At 39.4% G+C, this 22984-nt stretch overlaps 1 protein-coding gene across 1 annotated transcript in view; it reads left to right on the plus strand.

The window, feature by feature from the left end:
- Window positions 1–22984, plus strand: part of CR1L (complement C3b/C4b receptor 1 like) — a 66955-nt gene that overhangs the window by 35985 nt on the left and 7986 nt on the right. The window contains exons 12-17 of the mRNA XM_019429908.2: window positions 5422–5507; window positions 13494–13721; window positions 14711–14887; window positions 17032–17217; window positions 20729–20752; window positions 21522–21597. Coding sequence (XP_019285453.2) covers window positions 5422–5507; window positions 13494–13721; window positions 14711–14887; window positions 17032–17217; window positions 20729–20752; window positions 21522–21597 — 777 coding nt within the window. The remainder of the gene's footprint in view (window positions 1–5421; window positions 5508–13493; window positions 13722–14710; window positions 14888–17031; window positions 17218–20728; window positions 20753–21521; window positions 21598–22984) is intronic.

The raw sequence follows: 22984 nt of genomic DNA on the forward strand, positions 1-22984 counted from the left end.
AAAAAATAAAATAAATTCTCAAAATAAAAAAAGGAGTAGCAAGCAATTTGTATTTTAACTAGAGGACAGCACCAGGTTCCTGCTGAAGGTAGTATGTGTGAAGCCTGGTAAGATATTCACTGGATAAAAAGGACCAGTCTATTGGGGCGCCTGGGTGGCTCGATCGGTTAAGCGTCCGACTTCGGCTCAGGTCATGATCTCACGGTCCGTGAGTTTGAGCCCCGCGTCGGGCTCTGTGCTGACAGCTCAGAGCCTGGAGCCTGTTTCAGATTCTGTGTCTCCCTCTCTCTCCGCCCCTCCCCTGTTCATGCTCTGTCTCTCTCTGTCTCAAAAATAAATAAACATTAAAAAAAAAATTAAAAAAAAAAGGACCAGTCTATTAAATGAGTAAAAGGAAAAATGCTAGTTGTACCATGCATGGAACATTCTTTAAAAAAATTATTTTTAATTAATTTTGAGAGAAAGACAGAGTACAAGCAGGGGAGGGGTGGAGAGAGAGGGGGACACAGAATCGAAGCAGGCTCCAGGCTCTGAGCTGTCAGCACAGAGCCTGATGCGGGGCTCGAACTCAAGCTCTGCGAGATCATGACCTGAGCTGAAGTTGGAGGCTTAACCAAATGAGCCACCCAGGCGCCCCCATGCATGCAATGTTCTTAACTAAGATCAGCGAGCACTATAGCTGAATTGGAGGACCTTGAATTAGGGGTTGCAAGGTAAATCTTAACGTGATAGCAGCTCTGGGAAATGTAAGTATGAACATGCACAGAGCGGGAACATTAATGAGTTCTTGCTCTGAACTTTTCCTTGGCGCAGGGAACCATGCCAGAAACATTGCCTCAACTTAAAGGGAGCAATTAAAGAATGTGTATTAATTTTCAGTTGCCACAACAAATTCAGAGAAAAAAATAGAATTTTATTGGATTGTAAAATCCAATGAATTTTATTGGATTGCACATATTTATTGGATTGAACATATATTCATTAGACATACTTGGAAGCCATGATCAAAAAACCCAAAGATCCTAAAGATCAAAAAAGAACCCAAAAGATCAAAAAAATCACCACCCACAGTTCTACCACTCATCGTAGTTAATATTTCGCTATGAAGTCTTCTAGCCTTTTTTACCTGAAAATATGCATGTAACCCACATGTCAGTTGAGCTCAGTTACCCTTAGAAGAGAGAGGTGGTTAAATTGGACACAAGTATCAGTTGCATTATCTAGAAAGTATAGGTTTTGCCCTGCTCACCCCTTGCCCCCAACAAGGAGTTCTGACTTCTTAGTTCATCAGTCCTTCAAATGACGGGAGCCCCCAGGCAACACCAGGGACATATCAAGGCAGTGACAGGACAGCCCACAGAATGGGAGAGAATATTTGCAAATCATTTCTCTAATAAGGGTTTGATATACGGACTATATAAGGAAGTCCTGCAACTAAACAACAAAAAAACTAACAACCCAACTTAAAAATGGGCAAGGGATTTGAGTAGACATTTCTCCAAAGAGGACAGACAAATGTCCAGGAAACACATGAACAGATACTAAATATTATTAGTCATGAGAGAAATGCATATCAAACCCACTCCATACCTTATAGGCTGGCTATAATGGAAAACAAAAGTGTGGTGAGGCTGTGGACAAAATGGAACCCTTGTGATTGCTACTGGGAATGTAAAATGGTGCAGCCTCTGAGAAAAACCGTTCGGTGATTCAAAAGTTAACACAGAATTACCATATGATCCAGCAATTCCGATCCTAGGTACATATCCAAAAAGATTAAAAACATACGCTCAAACAGATACGGGTTTATCAGCTGTTCTCCCTATTTTTAAATACATCCTGATACATTTTATTTTTCCTTTAGATTGATCCATCTCATGGATGTTTTCAATTTCAGTAAGATAGAGAGGATATAATATTTTGATAAAGTATTGAGTTGTTGTTTTTTAAATTTTTTTTTTTAACGTTTATTTATTTTCGAGACAGAGAGAGACAGAGCATGAACGGGGGAGGGGCAGAGAGAGAGGGAGACACAGAATCGGAAGCAGGCTCCAGGCTCTGAGCCATCAGCCCAGAGCCCGACGCGGGGCTCGAACTCACGGACCGCGAGATCGTGACCTGAGCTGAAGTCGGAGGCTTAACCGACTGAGCCACCCAGGCGCCCCTTGAGTTTTTTTAATATCTGTGATGATAACTACTTTCTCGTTCATGTATATATATTTGTAGATGTGTCGTTTTGTGAGGTTACAATTGGCCAAGTTCTGTTTATTTCAATCGACCACTTTAAAGAAATGGCTCTTAGATTTATTCATCATTTATATTCTATTTTTCTTACTTATTAATTTATTTTAGTAATTCCTCAGACCAGCTTCTTTCATATGTTCATGTTTATAGTCTATAAACATCTAACATAAAATGTTGTGTTCATTTATTTGAAAATTTTCTTGTCAAATAACAAAAGTACTAAATATTTCTCTAAGGACGGTTTTGGCATCAGTGTCCTAGAAATTTTCAAAGAGTAATATTTGCATCAGCATTTGTAATGAAGTAGCTGAATAATGTAAGGTTTATTACTACAGGCTGTTAAGGCCAATTAACATTATTCAAACTCGAACCTCAATATCTGTCATGTGAATTTGAACAAATTTGTTAAACTCTCTGTTTCCTCTTTTGTAAAATGGGAGCTATGCATAACATTCACTTCAAAGCATCATTTTAAAGATTAAATTAATTGGGGGCGCCTGGGTGGCTCAGTCGGTTAAGCGGCCGACTTCAGCTCAGGTCACGATCTCACGGTCCGTGAGTTCGAGCCCCGCGTCGGGCTCTGGGCTGATGGCTCAGAGCCTGGAGCCTGCTTCCGATTCTGTGTCTCCCTCTCTCTCTGCCCCTCCCCCGTTCATGCTCTGTCTCTCTCTGTCTCAAAAATAAATAAACGTTAAAAAAAAAATTAAAAAAAATAAAGATTAAGTTAATTGATGCAAAGCACTTTGAAGAGTTTTGGGCACATGACTCAATGATCATGCGTCATTGTTATCCTATAGGTAATCTGCAATGGCTGTTTTACTTTTGTCTTTGACCAAGATCCAAAACTTTCAATTTTGTGTTTATTCTGTGATTATTAATTCCTAGTGTTGTTATATTATAATGAGGGTGTAGAGCTGTTTTGATTTCTTCTCTGTGCAAATTCTTGGGGTACACTCTGCCGAGTGATATGATACAACTTTTATAAATGGCTCCTGGAGAGAAAGTTGATATTCTCTGTGAGATGCAAAGTTTAATACACAATTGTGTTATGATTTATTGTTATGATTTATCATACTGTTATATGATTTGTGCCGCAGCATCCTATCTGTGAGCAACTTTTAATCATTTGCAGCCTATTGAATATCTCCATAGATTCCCTCTACTCCCAAATACTTAGAAGTCCATGAACAAATAGGAAGGATGGAAGGAGCACCACCCTCCAGCCCTTAATTATCCCATCCCTGACCTCATGCAATGGACTCTCCGATGCCTGTCTCAGCATGCTTCTCACAGTGTGTATATTTGCTTATAGGGAAGGGAATCTCATGGCTCTTCTTGAACAGTGGTTTCGCTTTATGGCCACCCAAATTTCTAAAGCTGATGGAAGCTAAGGAGTAAGGCTTGAGTAAAATTATGAGTTTCGGAGAGATGGGTAATCGAGTCAGGAAGAATTACAACATAATGGCGATCGTAGCATATTAGTGTCTTATAATACTTTAAAAAATATTCACTGTTTTTTACAGCCACACATAGGCTGGAACCTGCTTCACATTTTTTTTACTGCAGTTCTCTAACTTAGTCATAGTGAACACATTAAGAGCAACCTCTATAGTCAGAAGTCGAGCAACATCCGTGATGTTGCGCTCGTAAGACAACTTTTAAATGTAGGACAGAAAGCAGGCGGAAGGAAACATACTAGTGTCTCTCAAGCTGTTTCTTTGAAGAAATTTTGAAGATTAAATATTTGTTGGCACATTTGAAAGGATTTTACACTATAATCAATGAAAAGTAACAGTAAGTAAAATTCACTCAATTTGTCTACGATTTGTCAACCAAAGTGACTCAATATGCCTCCAAAAGTATTCACTGTCATTGCTATACCCACATAGCTCCCCATCATCTTTATATCACTATTTTTGCAAGAGCTGGTATATATTAGGGTTAGATTAAGCTATAGAAGAACAAATAAAATAATAGGAGCTTAAACAAGATAGTAGCTTACTTCTCTCTGAGGTTAAGAACAGGGGCAGTCCTTCAAAGAAGACTGTAAAGTTTCCAACTCCAGGGCTGATAGCTGGCTCCATGATCCACATAAACCTGGGAGCCTTCTATTTGAGACTCTGTGTCATCACGTGGCCCAAACTCCAGCCAGCAGAGAGAAATAATGGAAGAAGAGAACACCCATTCCTTTAAAGACACTTTCCAGAAGTTTCACAAGACCCTCCAGGGGCATCCCTTTAGCCAGAACTTAGCCATATGGCTGTACGCAACTGTAGGGAAGCTGAGAAATGAAGCCTTTAATGAGGTGGCCAATGGCCCAGTTAAAAACACACAGTTTCATTACTAATGAAGAAGAGGAAAGGAGATACTGGAGATATCAGTAGACTCTGCTACAAATGGTTACTGTCCTGATCACGTGTCTTGGGTAACCAAGAAGCCAAGTTCTTAGCTGTTCCAGTAACTGCTCACTATTATATGACATTGCATTATATCCCTTACCTTTTACTTAATCAAGTTTAACCCTACTGTACATGGAACACGTGAATGGTTTAGCTGGATATCCTTTGTGACTTGTCTCACAGTAACAGTATAGTTACCTAATCAATAAAAAATAAGTGATGACAAAATGTTCCAAATTTTGTGGCCTACTCTGAGTGATTTGATGGCAAAATAGTTAAGTACCCCTGCCTTTTACATTTAAGGTGTGAAGATGGTTAGCTGTTTCGCCTGCTTCTCACTTTTGAATCTTCTTAGTAAGGCCGTCTTTCTGTCCTTTGAGTACCAGTTGCTTGATCTCTAGGCAAGGTGCTAGAGGATGTGAATATTTCAATAAGGCATCTTCCCTGTTAATCAAGGAGCTTATCATTTCCTTGATGGAAGTGCGCATGAATAAAATAACTCCTGAGGTTCCCTAAAGACCAGTACAAAATGTCCCACAATGAAGGGAATTTTTGTGTTCAGTGGTGAGGCACTAGCAGTAAGCATGGATAAAAGCAGTAAGAATATAAGCTTGTCCTTAGAAATAAAGGACTAATTCGCAGATAGAGATGAGGTTTCTTCCTTGACTTCTCCTGTTTTAATCTGCCTGTAATTTGTAGCATCTACCTGCAATTATTTTCTCATGGCGACTTAAGTAAGAAGTGTAGAGTATAATCATTTTTCATTCTTTGCTTCTAGGTATCGACTCGTTGGCTCCCCTTCTGCAGCTTGTCACCTCTCAGGCAATAATGTCACTTGGGATAAGGAAACACCTGTTTGTAAGAGTGAGTTGAAGTATTTTTTCCCATAATTCCCTCTGCTCCATCCATATCTGCCTCATGTTACGAAGAGGAAATCCAATCCATCTTGCAGAGAGTAGTCTCCCCAATATTTGAAATCCAGAGTCCTATGCTACATAGTTGTCCAGATTTTTCTTTATTTTAGGAGGTTATTTGTCTAAAACTGTGAACCTGAACTCAGGTAAAATTGTTCTCCTTTCCTACTTTGATAGTAAATGCTTCCCAGTGGAAGGCTTTTCCCCATGACTAAATTAAAAGACATTGAAGAAAATAAAATTTGTCTCTGCCACCTCTTAGTAGCATATGATAAGCCCAAGAAGTAGGTAACTCCCTTTCTTATTATTTTTACTCTGAAAAAGGAAATCAGATCTCGTAAATCTTAGCAATTGCCCCAAGCCTCTGATCGTTCTGCGCTTTATCCTTTCTTTAAATTCTTCCAGGTTGTATTTGTTCTTGATTAGTTGACCCTGCATCTTTTCAGTGGGATATTACAAAGTGAACCTCCAAAACTTTGAGGAACGTGGAAGAATGACCGATTGCAAATTGGTAAAATTTTAAGGCTCTGAGGAAGTCAGGATCAAACACACAGGACTGATGGCAGTAAAAGTGGGCACAAACTTCTGGAAGGCTTATGAGCAATATATACAAAAGCCTAATGTAAATACCCTTTGACCTAGTAATTCCATTTCCCAGAGTTTATCCCAAGAAAACCATCATGGAATTTTCCCATGATTTTTGTTCACAGACACTCAATGCAACAATACTTATGACAGTGGAAAATGTTAAAAATCTAAATGTTCAGCATGGTTGGAAAATAGCTAATGGAAGAAATAAAACTTATTAAAAATAAGTCTGATAAATTTTTAAGAAACGTAAAAAGTATACCATGAGGAATTAGAGATTGCCCTTTTTAAATCAGACTGTTTGGCTTTTGCCAGTGAGTTGTTTTATGAGTCCTTTATATTTTTTGGATATTAACCCCTTTATCTGCTATATGATTTGTAAAAGTTTTCTCCCATTCTGTAGATTGCCTTTTCATTTTGTGAATTGTTTCTTTTGCTGTGCAAAAGTTTTCAGGTTTGTTGTAGTCCCATTTGTTGATTTTGCTTTTGAGGTTTGTGCTTTTGGTGTCATGTCCAAAAAATCAATGCCTAGACCAATGTCAAGGGCATTCTCTTCATTTTCTGCCAGGAGTCGTATAGTATCAGGTCTTTGATCCATTTCGAGTTAATTTTTGTGAGTGGTGCTCTTGGCTGTCTTGCAAACTATTAACTGACTGTATAACCAGGAATTTCATTCTGGGCTTTCTATTCTATTTTATTGGTCTATGTATCTGTTTTTGTGCCAGTACTCTACTGTTTTTATTACTGTAGGCTTGTAGTATAGTTTGAAATCAGAATGTATGATACCTCCAGCTTTGTTCTTTTTCATCAAAATCGCTTTGGCTAATCTGGGTCTTAGTGTTTTGATTTGTTTTTACATTGTGATTCCAAATAAATTTTAGAAATGTTTTTTTTTTCTATTTTCTGTGAAGAATACCATTGATATTTTGATGTGGATTGTACTGAATCTATAGATGGGTTTGGGTAGTGTAGACATTTTAACAGTATTTATTTTTCCAATCCATGAACATAGGTTGTCTTTCCATTTGTTTGTGTCTTCTTTGATTTCTGTCAGCAAAGTCTTGTGATTTTCATTGTACAGATCTTTCATTTTCTTGGTTAGACTAATTCCTAAGTATTTTATTCCTTTTGATGTTGTTGTTAATGGGAAATTTTTCTTGATTTCTTTTTCAGATGTTTCATCCTTAGTGTATAGAAATGTATCTTGATTTCATATCCTGCAGCTTTACTGAAATCATTGGTTAGTTCCAGCTGTTGTTTGATTCATTTGAATTTCCTATATATAGAATCATATCATCTGCAAAGAGTGACAGTTTTACTTCTCCCTTCCTGGTTTGAATGCCTTTTATTTCTTTGTCTTACCTAATTGTTCTAGCCAGGATGTCTAATACTACATTGAATAAGACCAGTGAGAGTGGGCACCCTTGTCTTGTTCCTGATCTTAGAGGAAAAGCTTTCAACTTTTCTCCACTGAGTATAATGTTGGCTGTGAGTTTGGCATATATGGTATTTATGACATTAAGGTATGTAAATACTCCTTCTATACCTAATCTGCCAAGGGTTTTTATTATGAAAGGATGCTGTATTTTGTCAAATGTTTTTTCTGCGTCTGTTGAGATGATCATGTGATTTAAAAATTTTCATTTTATTAATGTGATATATTTATTGATTTGTGTATGCTAAAGCATCCTTGCATATCAGGGATTAATCCCACTTGGTCATAGTGTACAATCCTTTTTTTGTGTTCTTGAGTTTGGTTTGTTTGCTAATATTTTGTTGAGAATTTTTGCATCTATATCATCAGGAATATTGATCTATAGTTTACTTTTTTGTTGTGTCCTTATCTGGCATTGGTGTCAAGGTCTCATAGAATGAGTTTAGATGTAGTTTAGATGTAGTCCCACCTCTGCAGTTTTTTGGAAAGGTTTGAGTGGGATTGGTATTAATTTTTCTTGGAACGTTTGGTAGAATTCACCAGTGAAGTGATCAGCTCTAGAGTTTTCTGTGTTGGAAGGCTTTTGATTCCTGAGTCAATCTCTTTGCTTGTCATTGGTCTTTTCAGATTTTGTATTTCTTCCTGAGTTGGTCTTGGTAGGTGTTATGTTTCTAGAAACTTATCCATTTCTTCTAGGTTATCTAATTTGTTGGCATATAATTGTTCATAATAGTGTCTTATGGTCTTATGCATTTCTGTAGTATCAGTTGTCTCCTTTTTCATTTCTAATTTTATTTATTGAGTCTTCTCTCTCTTTTTTTGGTGAGTCTGGCTAAAGGTTTGTCAGTTTTTGTTTACCTTTTCACAAAACCAACTTTTAGTTTTGTTGATACCTTCTATTGCTTTTCTGTTCTCTATTTCATTTATTTCCACTCTGATCTTTATTATTTCCTTTCTTCTCATAACTTTGGACTTAATCTGTTCTTCTTTTTCTAGTTACCTGAGGTGTAAAGTTAGGTTATTTGAGGTCATTCAATTTCTCAATATATGCGTTTATCACCACAAACTTTCCTTTCCGAACTGCTTACGCTCCGTCCCATTAGATTTGATATGTTGTATTTTCATTTTTACTTCTTTCAAGATAACTTTTTAATTTCCTTTTTGGTTTCTTCTTTGATCCATTGGTTGTTCAGAAGTGCGTTGTTTAGTGCACATATTTGTAGATTTTCCAGTTTTCCCCTTGTTGTGGATTTCTGGTGTCCTATTATTGTAGTCAGAAAAAAATAGTTGGTATGATTTCAGTCTTCTTCAATTTGCTGAGATTTGTTTTGTGCCATATCATATGATCTACCATGGAAAATGTTTTGTGTGCACTCAAGAAGAATGTGTATTCTGCTACTGTTAGGTAGAATGTTCTATATATGTATGTCAAGTCCATTTGTTCTAGAGCATGGTTCAATTCCAATGTTTCTTTGTTGGTTTTCTGTCTGATCTATCCTTTGCTCACAGTAGGGGTACTGAAGTCCCCTACTATTATTGTAGAGTTTTCTGTTTCTCTCTTTATATCTCTCAGTATTTGCCTAATCTATTTAGTGCTCCAGTGTTGGGTGTGTATATTCGTACAATTGTTATATCTTCTAGATATATTGACCCGACCCTTTTATCATTATATAATGACGTTCTTTGTCTCTTATCATTTTTGGCATGAAGTCTATTTTGTCTTATAGAAAGTATGGCTATGCCCACTTTCTTTTGATTTCCACTTGCACAGAATATCCCCTTCTATCTGTCCACTTTGAGCCTATGTGTCTTCAGAGCTGAAATGAATTTCCTGTGGGCAGCATGTGTTGGGTGTTATATTTTATCCACTCAGCTACTCTGTGCCTGGTGATTGGTGAATTCATCCATTTATATTTAGAGTAACTGTTGCTACATAAGGACTTACTACTGCCATCGTATCATTTGCCTTCTGGTTATTGTCTTGTTTCTCCTCCCGCCCCCCCCCCCCCCCCCGTTTTTGTCTTTGCAAAATGGTGGTTTTCTAGGGTGATTTGCTCATTCTCTTCATGTTTTATGTTTCATGAGTCTATTCTCAACTTTTGCTTTGTGGTTGCCATGTGGCTTACATGAAGCATCTCATAGATAAACAGTCCTTTTTTATGTTGATAACACCTTATCGTCATTCACCTATAAAGCTTCCACCCTTCTACTCGTCCCCTTTTATATTTTTGATGTTACAGTAAGACCAGGGTATATTTTTTTAAGTTTATTTATTTGTTTTGGGAGAGAGAGGGAGAGGGTCGGGGAGGGGCAGAGAGAGAGAGAGAGAATCCCAAGCACAAAGCCCAGCATGGAGCTGGAACCCATGAACCATGAGATCATGACTGGGCCAAGATCAAGAGTTGGACACTTAACTGACTGAGCCACCCAGGTGCCCCTCTGTAAGCTTTTATATTATAATTAAGTGGTTAATATGCCATTCCAATATAGAGTTACAGTTTTCTTTATTTTTTGCCTTGGCCAGAGTGCTGTGTACTTTCATCTGCTATCATGTCACTCGTTAACGTCCCTTCGTTTCAGCTGAAGGGCTTCCTTCAACATTTCTTGTAAGCAGGTCTAGCGGTGATGAGCCTCCCTCAGCTGTTTTATTTTCTGGGAAAGCCTTTATCTCCCATTCATATTTGAAGGCCAGTTTTGCTAGATAAAGTGTTGGTGGCTGGCAACTTTTATCTTTCACCACTTTGAATATATCATTCCTCTCTCCTGGCCTATAGAGTTTCTGCTGAGAAATACACTGATAGCCTAATGGGGGTTCCTTTGTAGATTGTTTTATTCCCCACCCCCTCCACTAACTGCTTTTAAGATCCTTTCTTGATCATTGATTTTTGACAGTTTCATTATAATATATTTTAGGAGGGTCTTTTTGCAACGGGATAATAGGGTGTTCTAGTAGCTTCTTAGATGTGTATGTTCAATTTCTTCCCCACGTTAGAAAAATTCTCAGCTACTGTTTTCCAAAAGACACTTCTTGCTCCCTTCCCCCTCTCTTCTTCTTCTGGCAAACCAGTTATATTTGTTTTTCTCATATCGCATAGCTCTAATAGGGTTTCATCACTTTAAAAAAATCTTAGCTCTCTCTCCTCTTCAGAGTCCTTTCTAAATTCCTATCCTCCAAGTCACTAATTTGTTCTTCCATCTGATCCATCCTATTTCCTAAGCTCTCCATTCTGTTTTTCATCTGATTCATTGAATTTATCATCTCCGGAATTTCTGGGGTTTTTTTTTCTTTTAGAGAAATAGAAAACTTTATTGTACATGAATAAAAGGGTAGTTCAGTGGGTGTCTGGTTCTTTTTTTTTTTTTAATTTCAGTCTCTTTGGTAAAGAACTCTTGTCCATTAATTTTATTCCTAAACTCATCGACTCGTCATGCTGAATTTTCTTGTAGCTCATTGAATCTCTTCATAACAGCTGTTTTGAATTCTTTATCAGTTAGATTGCAATACTCCATGCCTTTGTAACCGATCGCTGGAGAATTATCATTTCCTCTTTGCGGTTCAATATTCCTGTGATTTTTCATTGTGTTTGACAAAATGTATCTCTGCCATTGCATTTTTTTAATATGAAATTTACTGTCGAATTGGTTTCCATGCAACACCCAGTGCTCATCCCAACGGGTGCCCTCCTCAATGCCCATCACCCGCCCTCCCCTCCCTCCCAACCCCCATCAACCCTCAGTTTGTTCTCAGTTTTTAAGAGTCTCTTATGGTTTGGCTCTCTCCCTCTCTCACTTTTTTTTTTCCTTCCCCTCCCCCATGGTCTTCTGTTAAGTTTCTCAGGATCCACATAAGAGTGAAAACATAGGGTATCTGTCTTTCTCTGTACGTTCCTCTGAAAATTAAAAATAGATCTGCCCCATGGCCCAGCAATAGCGCTGCTAGGAATTTACCCAAGGGATACAGGAGTGCTGATGCATAGGGGTACTTGTACCTCAATGTTTATAGCAGCACTTTCAACAACAGCCGAAGTTTGGAAAGAGCCTAAATGTCCATCAACTGATGAAGGGATAAGGAAATTGTGCTTTATATACACAATAGAATACTACTTGGCAATGAGAAAGAATGAAATATGGCCTCTTGTAGCAACATGGATGGAACTGGAGGGTGTTCTGCCATTGCACTTGAAGTAACACACACCTTTATTTTACTCCAGTTCAACTAACTTGCAATTAGAAACCATTCTTTTGTTTTCCAGAAGGTGGCGCCTTAGCTCAAGTTTTTGGTTTCTCTTCACCTGCAGTGGCTCTGGGCTGCACAGGGGCGCATGCTGGCTTTGAAAAGCTGGTGTAGAAACAGCTGACGGTGGAGTGGGAGGAAGTGTGGGTTTAACACCTGTTGCTCTGTGGGTGCCCACTGCCCACAGACCAGGGGTACTCCCAGAGGTCTGAGAGCAAACCTCCCGCTAACATCGCAAAGCTGATAGGCAGGGAACAGGTCCCTTCAAGGCCCTTTGTTATTCTTGACTGCCTCTCCTTCCCTTTCCTCTCTCTCCCAGGTGCACAGGTGCCCCCCTCAGAAATCTGTGCAGCTGGATAGAAATGGGTCATAGTCACTCACCACTTTCACTTTCCACCTCTTCTGTGAGGGAAGTCACTGGCCCTAAAGAGGGAGCTGGCTCCTCAAGATCCTTCTCCTCTGCCTCTGTCCTGCCTAGATGGGTGCCCGCTTCTCCCATCAAGTTGGCTGGGCCTCTGCAAAACCTCTGTCTCTGGTGCATGTCCACCATGTTTTTCTCTCTCCAGCAAATGTGGGTGGGGCAATTCCCCCCAATTCCCTTGGATCCCAGCTCCCTTGGATCCATAGCAGCCTCTGAGATAACTACCCTCATTGTTTTTCGAAGCGCAGGTGTGCAGAAGTGTAATGTACAGAGGCACCTTTGTTCACTTGTGAATGGCTATTTTCATCTGGATCTTGTTGAAATATCTTTGCTAGAAATCTATTTGGACACCTGATGGGATCGTGATGGAACTTTACAAGAACAATCGGTATAAATAAAACTCAGATATCCGACAAAAACAAACTCTACTTTCCTGAGACATGTAAATCTGAAAGTAAATACATAAATAAACTTTAGATAAACATAAACACCTGGGTAAAATCCAGATATGAGAAGTCAATCACTGTTTGACGTCCTAGGACCTTCACTTTGTTTATTCACACAATTCTGACAGGCTTGGGTATCTATTCTTAAGTTCATGCCAGATTCAAAGCATCAGATTAGTTTAGGGAGGGAACTGCTAGAAACAGATACACTAACAGCAGAAAGAAAGGACAGCTGGTCACCTGAAAGAAAGAAAAAAAAGCAAAAGGGAAAAAAAAAGCCTCCCTAGAGCCACTTAAAAGCTCTGTAAAGCTCTGAAAAGCCCTGTAATCAGTGTATCCTGAAGATATTATTGTGTATTTGTTAGTGACACAGATAATGGTCTTGAATTATCAAGAAACGTTTATATCTGCTGAAGGTGGTCATCTGTGTTTAACAAAGATTTACAAAGATTTCTTGGCAACTTCGGATCTTTGAGGGCCAATCTTGTCTGTCTTGTGTCTCAGTGTCAACCCAGGACCGTCTTTATGCCAAACAGAAAGTAGACAAATGATAGTTGCTGAAAAAGCAAATTAGTTACCTTTCAAATTGATTAAAACCTTAGCTACCTGGAGGGTCTTGGCACTTTTGCAATAAACTGTAATTAAAGTCTCACTTCAGTTCGTTCCTTCTCAGAAGAAGCCTTACATACTTAAGTCCACCCACTGTAGTTGTGTTCTCATGGAAAAAATACAGTCCCAGGGCACACCTGCTACATGTACGATCGTTTTGATTAAAACTCTAATGGGATCTAAAGCTCTTGCTCTCTTTCCAGAAATCTTTTGTCCAAGTCCTCCATCTATCCCTAATGGGAACCACCCCAGAACTTCTCAGGGAGACGTTCCCTATGGAGAGGAAGTTACTTACATGTGTGAACCCCGCTCGGCCAGAGGGATGACCTTCAACCTCGTCGGGGAGAGCACCATCCGCTGCATAAGCGACGGTGAAGGGAACGGGATTTGGAGCGGCCCTGCCCCTTTCTGTGAACTTGCTGGTCCTGCTGGTCAGTACCCACTTCCCTGTGCCCCAGCCGGATCAGAATATCTAGGCTAGAATGTCCTCATTTCTGTGGTGACAGCTGTTTTTGCTTGTGAACGTGGCTTTGTTATAAAAGTCAGACACACAGAATTACCTGCTGAGCAACTTAAGAGATGGGTTCTAGACGTGCCATGCTGTGTCCCAATCCGTGGTACTCTGATGATCCTTCCCACGGGGGCGAGGAGTGTGGGACAGTGAAAAGAGGAGGAGGTGGAGAATGGGGAGAATCAGCGAGGCCCAGATTTTCTCGAGAGTATTTTCAAAGCAGTAAAATACAAGTGCCAAAGAAAAAACTCTGTCCTGCCATCTCCCGTACAAGTTGTCTTTATACTCGCTAAGTGGGCGTGCAGAGCAAAAAGCACATGTTGATGGCCTCATTTTACTTCAGACTGGAGGCTACAGAAATAAAGAAACTCCAATGTAGGCACTTGTATTCCTTTTGTTACTTCTAAGTGTTCTGCTCAGCCTGTAACTGCATTTTGGTGACCCTTTGTCTCACTTGTAGCAATAGGAACTCAACACGCCCTAGAGAAGCGGAGTTCAAGGTTGTGCTCTTAGCAGCTCATTCCTTTTACACATTAGTCTGGCATGAAGTGACAGTGCCTGGCACTTGGAGGCTCATCTGTGGCTGTGATTGTCCACACAAGCTCTGTGAGCCAGCGAGGACAGACAGCATGCAACTGGTCATTTGAGATCCTGGTGGTATTCCCAGCCAGTGCAGTTTGCAAGGGACAACGCAGATGGTCCTGCTTAAAGGCTGAGAGGTCTCCGTTTGAAGAATCATTCTTCCCAGGGATCAGTAAATATTTAGTGCCTTTGGAACCTGCCTGCCTTGGGTCTCCGTGTGGCTCTAATAGAAATGTTATTAGATATGTTGGCGTATTTGTACTTCTTTGTTTAACTGAATGTCTTTTCTTGTGTGTTTTTTTTTTGGGGGGGGGGTCTTGTTCTTAGCATGCCCACATCCACCCAGGATCCACAATGGGCATTACATTGGAGAACATCCATTTCCATATCTTCCTGGGATGACGGTCAGCTACACTTGTGACCCAGGCTACTTGTTGGTGGGAAGGAACTTCATCTTCTGCACATACCTGGGAACCTGGAGTCATTTTGAACATTATTGCAGAGGTATTTCTTATTCTTGCTGGGTTTTGTTAATGGAAAATTGATGAATGAGGCTGCTAAGGCTAACCCACCTTTCTGAGAGGATTGTGAAATGAGTATCAATAGAAGGGGGAGAAAAGCAGAGAAAAAGATAGGAAGGAGGCTGCCCAAGGATTCTCAGCTCTACCAAACAAGTAAGAAGAACTGATGGAATTTCCGGTAATACAGTAGACATCAAACACCAATTTAAAATGCTTTGCAGGCTTTTAACTAATAAAATATCTCAGCTCTAAGAGACCTCAGAGGAGTTACAAGTGGTCCTCATAAATACCTTCGAGAGGAGGCTGGAAGCACACTTGCTTGTGAGGAAAACTGAAATGTGGAGGAAGGTTGAGAGCAATTAATTACCGGAATTACTGGATATGGGTCCTCATTATAATTTCCAAGACCAAAGGTGAAATGTCTGTTTCATCTCTTCCTTAAAACAAGTGCCAAAACTTACTTCCTTTATTCCTGTCTATGTTTGCGAAACTGGCATCTGACTCAAAACATCTTTTGTTGGCAATATTCTTTAAAAAAAAAAAACCCATAAAATATGGAATTAAAAATATTATTCAGTGACTAAGCATGGTACCGAGGTCTTTATAAAAGTCATTTGTGTTAGTCTCCAAAAGAATCTGATGAGATGGGATTATTCTTGCTATTTTACAGAAGAGGAAATAGAGAGCCCCAGTAACCAGTCGACGATAGGCAGCTCCCAGACGGGGATGCCAAGACTGGGTGACTGCCCAGCCCATGCTTTGGAACACTGCACTGTATTCTGTCTCCTATTAAATGTGGTTCTTTTGACTTGGCACAACTTTAAGTTAGCAGTTTGCTCTTTGTCTCCTTTGTAGTAAACTAGGCGAAGGGCAGGGATGAGGTAGGAGGGACTTCAGACAGGCCTGTGTTTCCAACGTTAAGGAGCAGTTAGTCCTATGGCTGCTGGGGTGGTTACAGGATCATGGGGCTCTCCCCAACCTAAAAGTCTCAGAAGTCCTTCTTGTCTAGCCGACCTCTGGTTTTAGAGATAGAGAAAATATCCTCTACAGAGACGGTAAGTGGCTCTTCTCTATTTATTCTCCACAAACTGTGGAGTCCCTGCGCCTCTGCAGGAACAGGAAGAAAGCTCACCCCTCTTTGCTTTAGTTACATGGAGAAGTATGAAGATTCAGAGAATACTTCAAAGACGGATTATTCAAATTAAGACTCCGGGAAGTTTCTTCTCCTGAATATAAAAGGGTACTATTCTAGCCTCTTGGCAGCTGCTTCCAAGTGAAATTCGTTTTGTCTTAATAATTGTCCTCATCAAACGTGCTTTATAGCGGTCATTCCATATTTAGCATTAGCAAAATCAGCCAGGCACCTAGTTAAGAAGATTCCAGTCTCAAGCTCCATTCCTAAGAACTCTGATTCTGACATTTTGAGGTGGGATCTCGAGGTCTATTTTTAACAGACCCATCAGCATATTCTGATGTAGGAAGACCACAGACCATATTTTGGGAAATGCCACTTCGCCTTGTTGGTTCTTTGAAAATAATAATTTCGCCTAGTTTTGAGACAATTACAACTGGAAAGCGGGCTTTGCTGGTTGAAGGAGGTATCAATAGCTGGGCAAAGAAAGAAAGCAAAACAAAGGATAAGATAAATGAGATAAAATAAATTAAATTTTAAAATTATGTTTTAAATTGAGAATCATGATTTACTAGCTTCTATGCATAGAAATGAGCCAGAAACATGCATTTAACCAAGAAGCAAAATACCAGTATTTGTTGTATACCTAGAGAGAGTTAATGTGATATTCCTCTTTCCTTACGGTGTGACCCAAGAGGATCCAGGATTAGAACATGGTTATCATAACTCCCAACCTGTCGACCACTTTACAGTTGCAGAGTTGTCAATAATTAAAAGCGGACTGCAGTACCTTCCGTATTCTCTTTCTTTACCTAAGAAATGAAAGAGAATTTAAAATTGTACGGTGTTGGGTAGGTGTCAATAGGTCTTGATTGAAAACATGACTCATCTTTGCTGAAGGCAGGGTAGTTTGGGGGTCATAGATTTTTGCATTATGGCAGTTTGAACTAAAAATTAATAAAATGTCCATTTCCTTCTGATTTTTCTATTTTCAGAGGCAAAATGTAGACTCCCAGCGCATATGAATGGAATCCGGAAGGACGTGGAAATGAAAAAAGTCTATTACCATGGAGATAATGTAACTTTTGAGTGTGAAGAGGGGTATACTCTGAAAGGTAGTCCCCAGAGCCAGTGCCAGACAGATAACACGTGGGACCCTCCTCTGGCCATATGTGCATCTAGTAAGTGCACCTGCAAGAAATGTAGGTCCTTCCTTCATCATGGTCACTGTTCATTCACTTGTTCATCCTGTCATTGAATGTGGTGTGACGTTCATGGCACCTGCTAAGAACGAAGGAGTCCAGTGGGAGAGCCCCTAATTCTTCCAAGAAAGCCCTTGGCAATGAAAGTAAAGTGAGCCTTGCTCTTCTCACAGTGCTCAACCCATTCAACTCTCCTCAGGACCCCCTCTGACCCTTTTTTGTCTATATTACTCTACCACTGATTGCATGGCATGGAAATGATTTCGTAGCCTGTGGGCCTTAAGAGTCAGAGGGAGCACATCAGTGGTAAAGTAGACCTTCAAGAATATTTCAACATGAGTGAGGGAGCACTTTCCAAGTTGCAGAGACCAGATGGTCAGCCTCACTCACTGGTGTAGGCTACAGGATTTTAAGCTGGTAGAGTTGACTAGAGCAGTTTAGAAATCATGTATCCTTGAGCTCAGTAGACGAGTAGCCCTCTGCTGGAAAACAGAGAATGATGTAAGATAGAAAATCCTAAACCCCAAACTCGTACACAGCAAGTTGCTGATGAGCAAAGTCAACAATGCATAATCATCCTTAATCTAAAGTAGTGCTAGGCTGCCCTCCATAATTCTTGTACCTTTTTTTTTTAAAGAGGATTTATTACAATATTTGTTGGGCAGAAGAAACAGGTAATAAAAAAAATCATTTATTTCAACAGTCTCAATTAGTGCTAGGCTGCCCTCCACAATGCTTAGAACTCTTTTTTATAATACATGATTGAATACTAAGATTGTTCAGGATCTATTTTTTTATAGTTAATCCCTTAAACACGTTAATTAAGCTGACTCAGTAATATTTCCAAATTGTAAACTTGACCCTCCCTTCATGTCAAATTATATTCACTTCTTTGGCAAAAATCTCACCATGGAACTGACTGGATGCCTTTAGAGTATCCTGAAGAGGTGGCTGTGAGAGAAAATTCACATAATTGAGGAACCAGCCCTACCAGATATCAAAACAAAATATAAAACCACATTACATAAATCACTTTATGCTAGCACAAAAATAAACTTATTTTTTGTAAGTGGAACAAAACAGATATTAATAAAATAACGATTACTAAAAAGAAAAGTTATAAGTAAAATTTAATAACGAACATCAACCCATGGGAAAGGAAAAGATGGTCAGATACTCGAGGTAGCATGGAAGAAAATTTAGACCCTTTCTTTTTATCTTACAATAAACACCAGATTGAATAAAGAGAAGTTTTCAACGCAAATACGGAAAAGCCAAGGTAAACCATAAAAAAAGAATGTTTATGAAACAGCTAGAAGAAGGCCAACAGCTTGAGCCTGTTGATAGGATGGAGGAAATCATGAAAGGTCAACAAATTTGACTTAGAATTTACGTACGTTGAAAAGTAAATGGGCGACGTTAGCCAGATGAGAAATATGTTCAATATAACGAAGAGCTAATATGTTATAGTGCAAATTAGCAATAGTGATGGTTGTGAGGATTGCAAAAGTTGATTCCATCGTTCAAATATTAGATGCATATAGAGAGTCTAGAACCACGTAAAAACTTAGATGCATGGGAAAATGTCCCAGGAAAGAACGTACCAAAACATTTCAGGATATTAAAAAAAAAAAACAAACAGAAACCAAAAAACAACAGTGCTTCTCAACCAAAGTGATTTTGTTGTCTAGAGAAAATTTGGCAAAGAAAAAAAAAAGAAAGAAACAAAGAAGAAAGAAACAAAGAAATCACTTGATGCTTCCTGGATGAATACTGATTATAACCAGTTTTTGGCTTATTACATCCTGAGAATTCATTTCATAGATGCCCTAGGAAGAAAAGTCCACCAAATACATTGAGCCTTTTTTTTTTTTTAATGTTTATTCACTTCTTGAGAGACAGAGACAGAGTTTGAGCAGGGCAGGGGCAGAGAGAGAGGGAGACACAGAATCCAAAGCAGGCTCCAGGCTCCGAGCTGTCAGCACAGAGCCTGACGCGGGGCTCGAACTCACGAACCGTGAGATCATGACCTGAGCCGAAGTCAGATGCTTAACTGACTGAGCCACCCAGGCCACCCCCCCCAAATTCTTAACAGTACAGGAGAATATTACAGGGACTCTTATTTTTCCTTCACATGTTTGTACATTATTTGGATACTATTACATTTGTGATGAAGAAAAAAATACATATACATTATGAACAGTAAACAAGAACTAATATCTATTTATTAATACCTTTACGACAAGCACTTCTCTGAGTCCTTTACATTTGTTCTTTTAATTCTATGAAATCTTGAGCAAGTTAATTAATGATTATGCCTAAAGTAATAAAAAGTTTGTCCCATTAAGTGGTTTTTAATATTTTAAAAAAATTTTTTTTAACATATATTTATTTTTTGAGACAGAGAGAGACAGAGCATGAACGGGGGAGGGTCAGAGAGAGGGAGACACAGAATCTGAAACAGGCTCCAGGCTCTGAGCTGTCAGCACAGAGCCCGACGTGGGGCTCGAACCCACGGACCGTGAGATCATGACCTGAACCGAAGTCGGCCGCTTAACCAACTGAGCCACCCAGGCGCCCCTTTTTTTATTTTTTTTAATTTTTTTGGTTTTTAATATTAAATTGGGGGAAATATATGAATATAGATAGAGAGATAGAGAGATATAGGAATATAGATATATAAAACCTCCATGAGGGCAGAGATTTTTGCTCTTTATTTCACTTCTGTGTCCCCAGTACCCAGAACTAAATAGCTCATAATATGTGCTCCATAAATATTTACTGAATGAATGATGTTATGAGTTAGATGTACTGTGAACCCCAATATACAGATAAGATAAATGAGACACAGAGAAATCAACTAACATGGCAAATATATGGCTATTTAGTAATAAAACTGATTTTTAACCAAGCCAAATTGACTGCAAGGACTTGTACCCTCTTCTATCATTCTCCTATTATTCTTTTTAGAACAAGGTAAAAAAGAGATAGAAGTAGAATTAGTCCTAAAAAGTAAGATCGAATTAAAGGCCCTCTGGTCCCTGAAGACTTAACCAGAGTTATGAAATCATAACTTCCAGAAATAGCTTTTTAGAGCTGAATGTGGAAAAAAGGTACCATTAGGCAAGCATAGTCTGCTTAGGAGCTGGATAAATGTACCCCACAATTTTTGGACAATCTTACCAAGAACAAAAAATTTCAGGGTAGTGGGACCAGGTGTGATATTTTTCTTTTGTACTGTTTTAGAACTCTCTGCTGTAATTATGTTACTTTTATGCTAAAATGTTAAGTTAAAAAGAAATAAAAACATACTTTGCTGAGTGCACAAGATAAAATGAGGTCGTGTGAGGGAAACCAATGGCTTTTTATATCAGAAAAACATTAGACTGTGTGCTGAAAAATATCAGATGAATTTTCACTGGCTGAGAGCTCCTGTTTGATCACCCTGTGTACCAGACTGATGTCGTCCTGGCTTCTGTCTTCCCTTTAGGCACACATGATGCTCTCATAGCTGGTAAGTTCTGTGAAGGGTTTGCTGAGGAGCTCTAGCACGTTCCACAGTAAGTACTCACTTACAATGGGTGAGATGTATAAGGAGAGATCAAAATCTGTAACGTTACAATTTCAGTCAGAAGGAAAAGAGTCTACATTCAGGCCATGGTATCTTCACAGGCACAGAGTGAGTGAGTGTCCTCTGTCGAAGGTTCTACACCGTCTTTGAATCATTACAAATGAATAATCGTCATCCTTCCTATTTTAACGGGGCTGGAGAACACAACGTCCCCTTTGGTTTACAACCCGGGAAGATTCTTCAGGGTGGCAGTCATGCCCGCTTGCGCAGATTAGAAGCCACAAAGATCAATTTTCTTAGCCATTTCTGTGACCTGCCTGTGCAAGAGGAGTGGTTTGGTGAGACTTTGCCTGTAGGGATCAGTGGAGTCGTAGCCTGTGCCTGACATAAGACACGAGTGCGGGGCCCCGGGTGCCACAGCCAGGAGCTCCCGGGCGGTTCTCGGCTCCTTGATGAAAGGCTGCTTTGGACCAAAGGTGACGCACTGCTCTGCTCACCCCTCGTCTGTGACCCTGGGGCAGGAAGACTAATGCGCCAGATCAAACCAGGAGCAGAGGGAAAATCTTCAAGCTAAGCCTGTGTGAGGGGTTTCTTAAAGGCAGAATTTATAGTTTATAAAAAACTCACTGGCAGCCTCTAGCAGGACTAGATATTGTTTAAGACCCATGGGTTCTATTTGCCATGCACTCAATGACTCTGTTTTACTGCCTAGGCATTCTCTTTGGCACGATCTTCTTTCTTTTACCCATCATCGTGGCCGGTTGGATAATTGTAAAGCACAAACAAGGGTAAGTACAACCAAACTCACTAGAAAAAGGTTGTAAGTGTCCTTGCCTCCTCTTGGAAGCCAAGAGGAATAAAAAAGAAAACCTCAAAAAAAAAAATTAAAAAAAAAAAATACCCCACCACTACTATATAACAGATGTAATAATCGTCAAGAAGGCCCTGAGGCACACTGTGTATAGGTAAGTATTCACACTAAAAGAAATACATATATATAATATGTTTTTAAAAAGCTTAGGATTTTAAGGACTCAAATTTTGCAAAAGGGAAAACAGAAGGAATTTTTCCAAAGATGAGTGAGACAGTTGGTATCCCAGTTTTGCCGAAACATTCCAGACTCAGACCTCTATACACAGCCCTCATCAAGGCACTAGAAGTTAGAGAATGTGACCCACTGGTTGCCATCACAGGCTGCCAGTATGGAAGAAGTGAGACTTGCTTTGGAGTATTCAAAAAAAACCCAAACTTTTATAAACACCATTTACTTTTTAACCTTGCAAAACCTTTGCAAAGATTAAGATCTAAATAAACATTTTGACTGGGAAAAGAACGCATACAGCTTTTGTACTTTTTATTTCTAACAAAATCACTGGGTCAAAGTCAATGAGATCAATGTTATAAGCTTGACGAGCAAATCCTAGATCTATGAGAAAGTTTATAACTTTAAGTGAACAGTTTTCTGCGGTAAACGTTCTAAGCAAAGAGTCTCTCAAACAAGCTTTACAGAAACTGAAATGTTGATAATTTACAGAGGATGCCAATCCAATGTAAACTTTTTAAAAAGCAGAGGGTCATGTGTTTCCTCTCTCTGCCCTGCATTGGGCCTTCCCATGCTCTATTAAATTAGCTCTTGTCTCCTCAGTCCCCTCCCTAGACGATGAACATTTTATGAGCAGGGACCGCCTGTAGCTACTCAAAATCATTTTTTAGGTGATTTCTTTTGTTTTTGTTTTGTATACATATTTTTGAGAGACAGAGCATGTCTCTTTGGAGACGGAGCCTCCAAAGCAGGCTCCAGGCTCTGAGCTGTCAACACAGAGCCCGACGTGAGGCTCGAACCCACGAATCGTTAAGATCACGCCCTGAGCTGAAGTCGGAGGCTTAACGCACTGAGCCACACAGGCGCCCCTAAGTGATTTCTTTTTAACTGAGGTATAATTGACATATAACATTATATTGGTCTCAGGTGTGCAACATAATGAGTTGGTATTTGTATACGTCGCAAAATGATAACAACAGCAAGTCTAGTTTAAAAATAATTTTAATGATTTTTTTTTTACTTTTCCTTGCATTAGTAGTTAAGATTCATGAAGAGTTGTAACAGCTAATATATTTGTTTACAAAATACTTTACCATTTATTGTCTTGTTTCTTCCTCAAAGCAACCCTGTGA

The sequence above is a fragment of the Panthera pardus genome, unplaced genomic scaffold, assembly GCF_024362965.1.
Source record: "Panthera pardus isolate Hobbes unplaced genomic scaffold, ASM2436296v1 HiC_scaffold_21, whole genome shotgun sequence".
In the NCBI taxonomy this organism is placed as follows: Eukaryota; Metazoa; Chordata; class Mammalia; order Carnivora; family Felidae; genus Panthera; species Panthera pardus.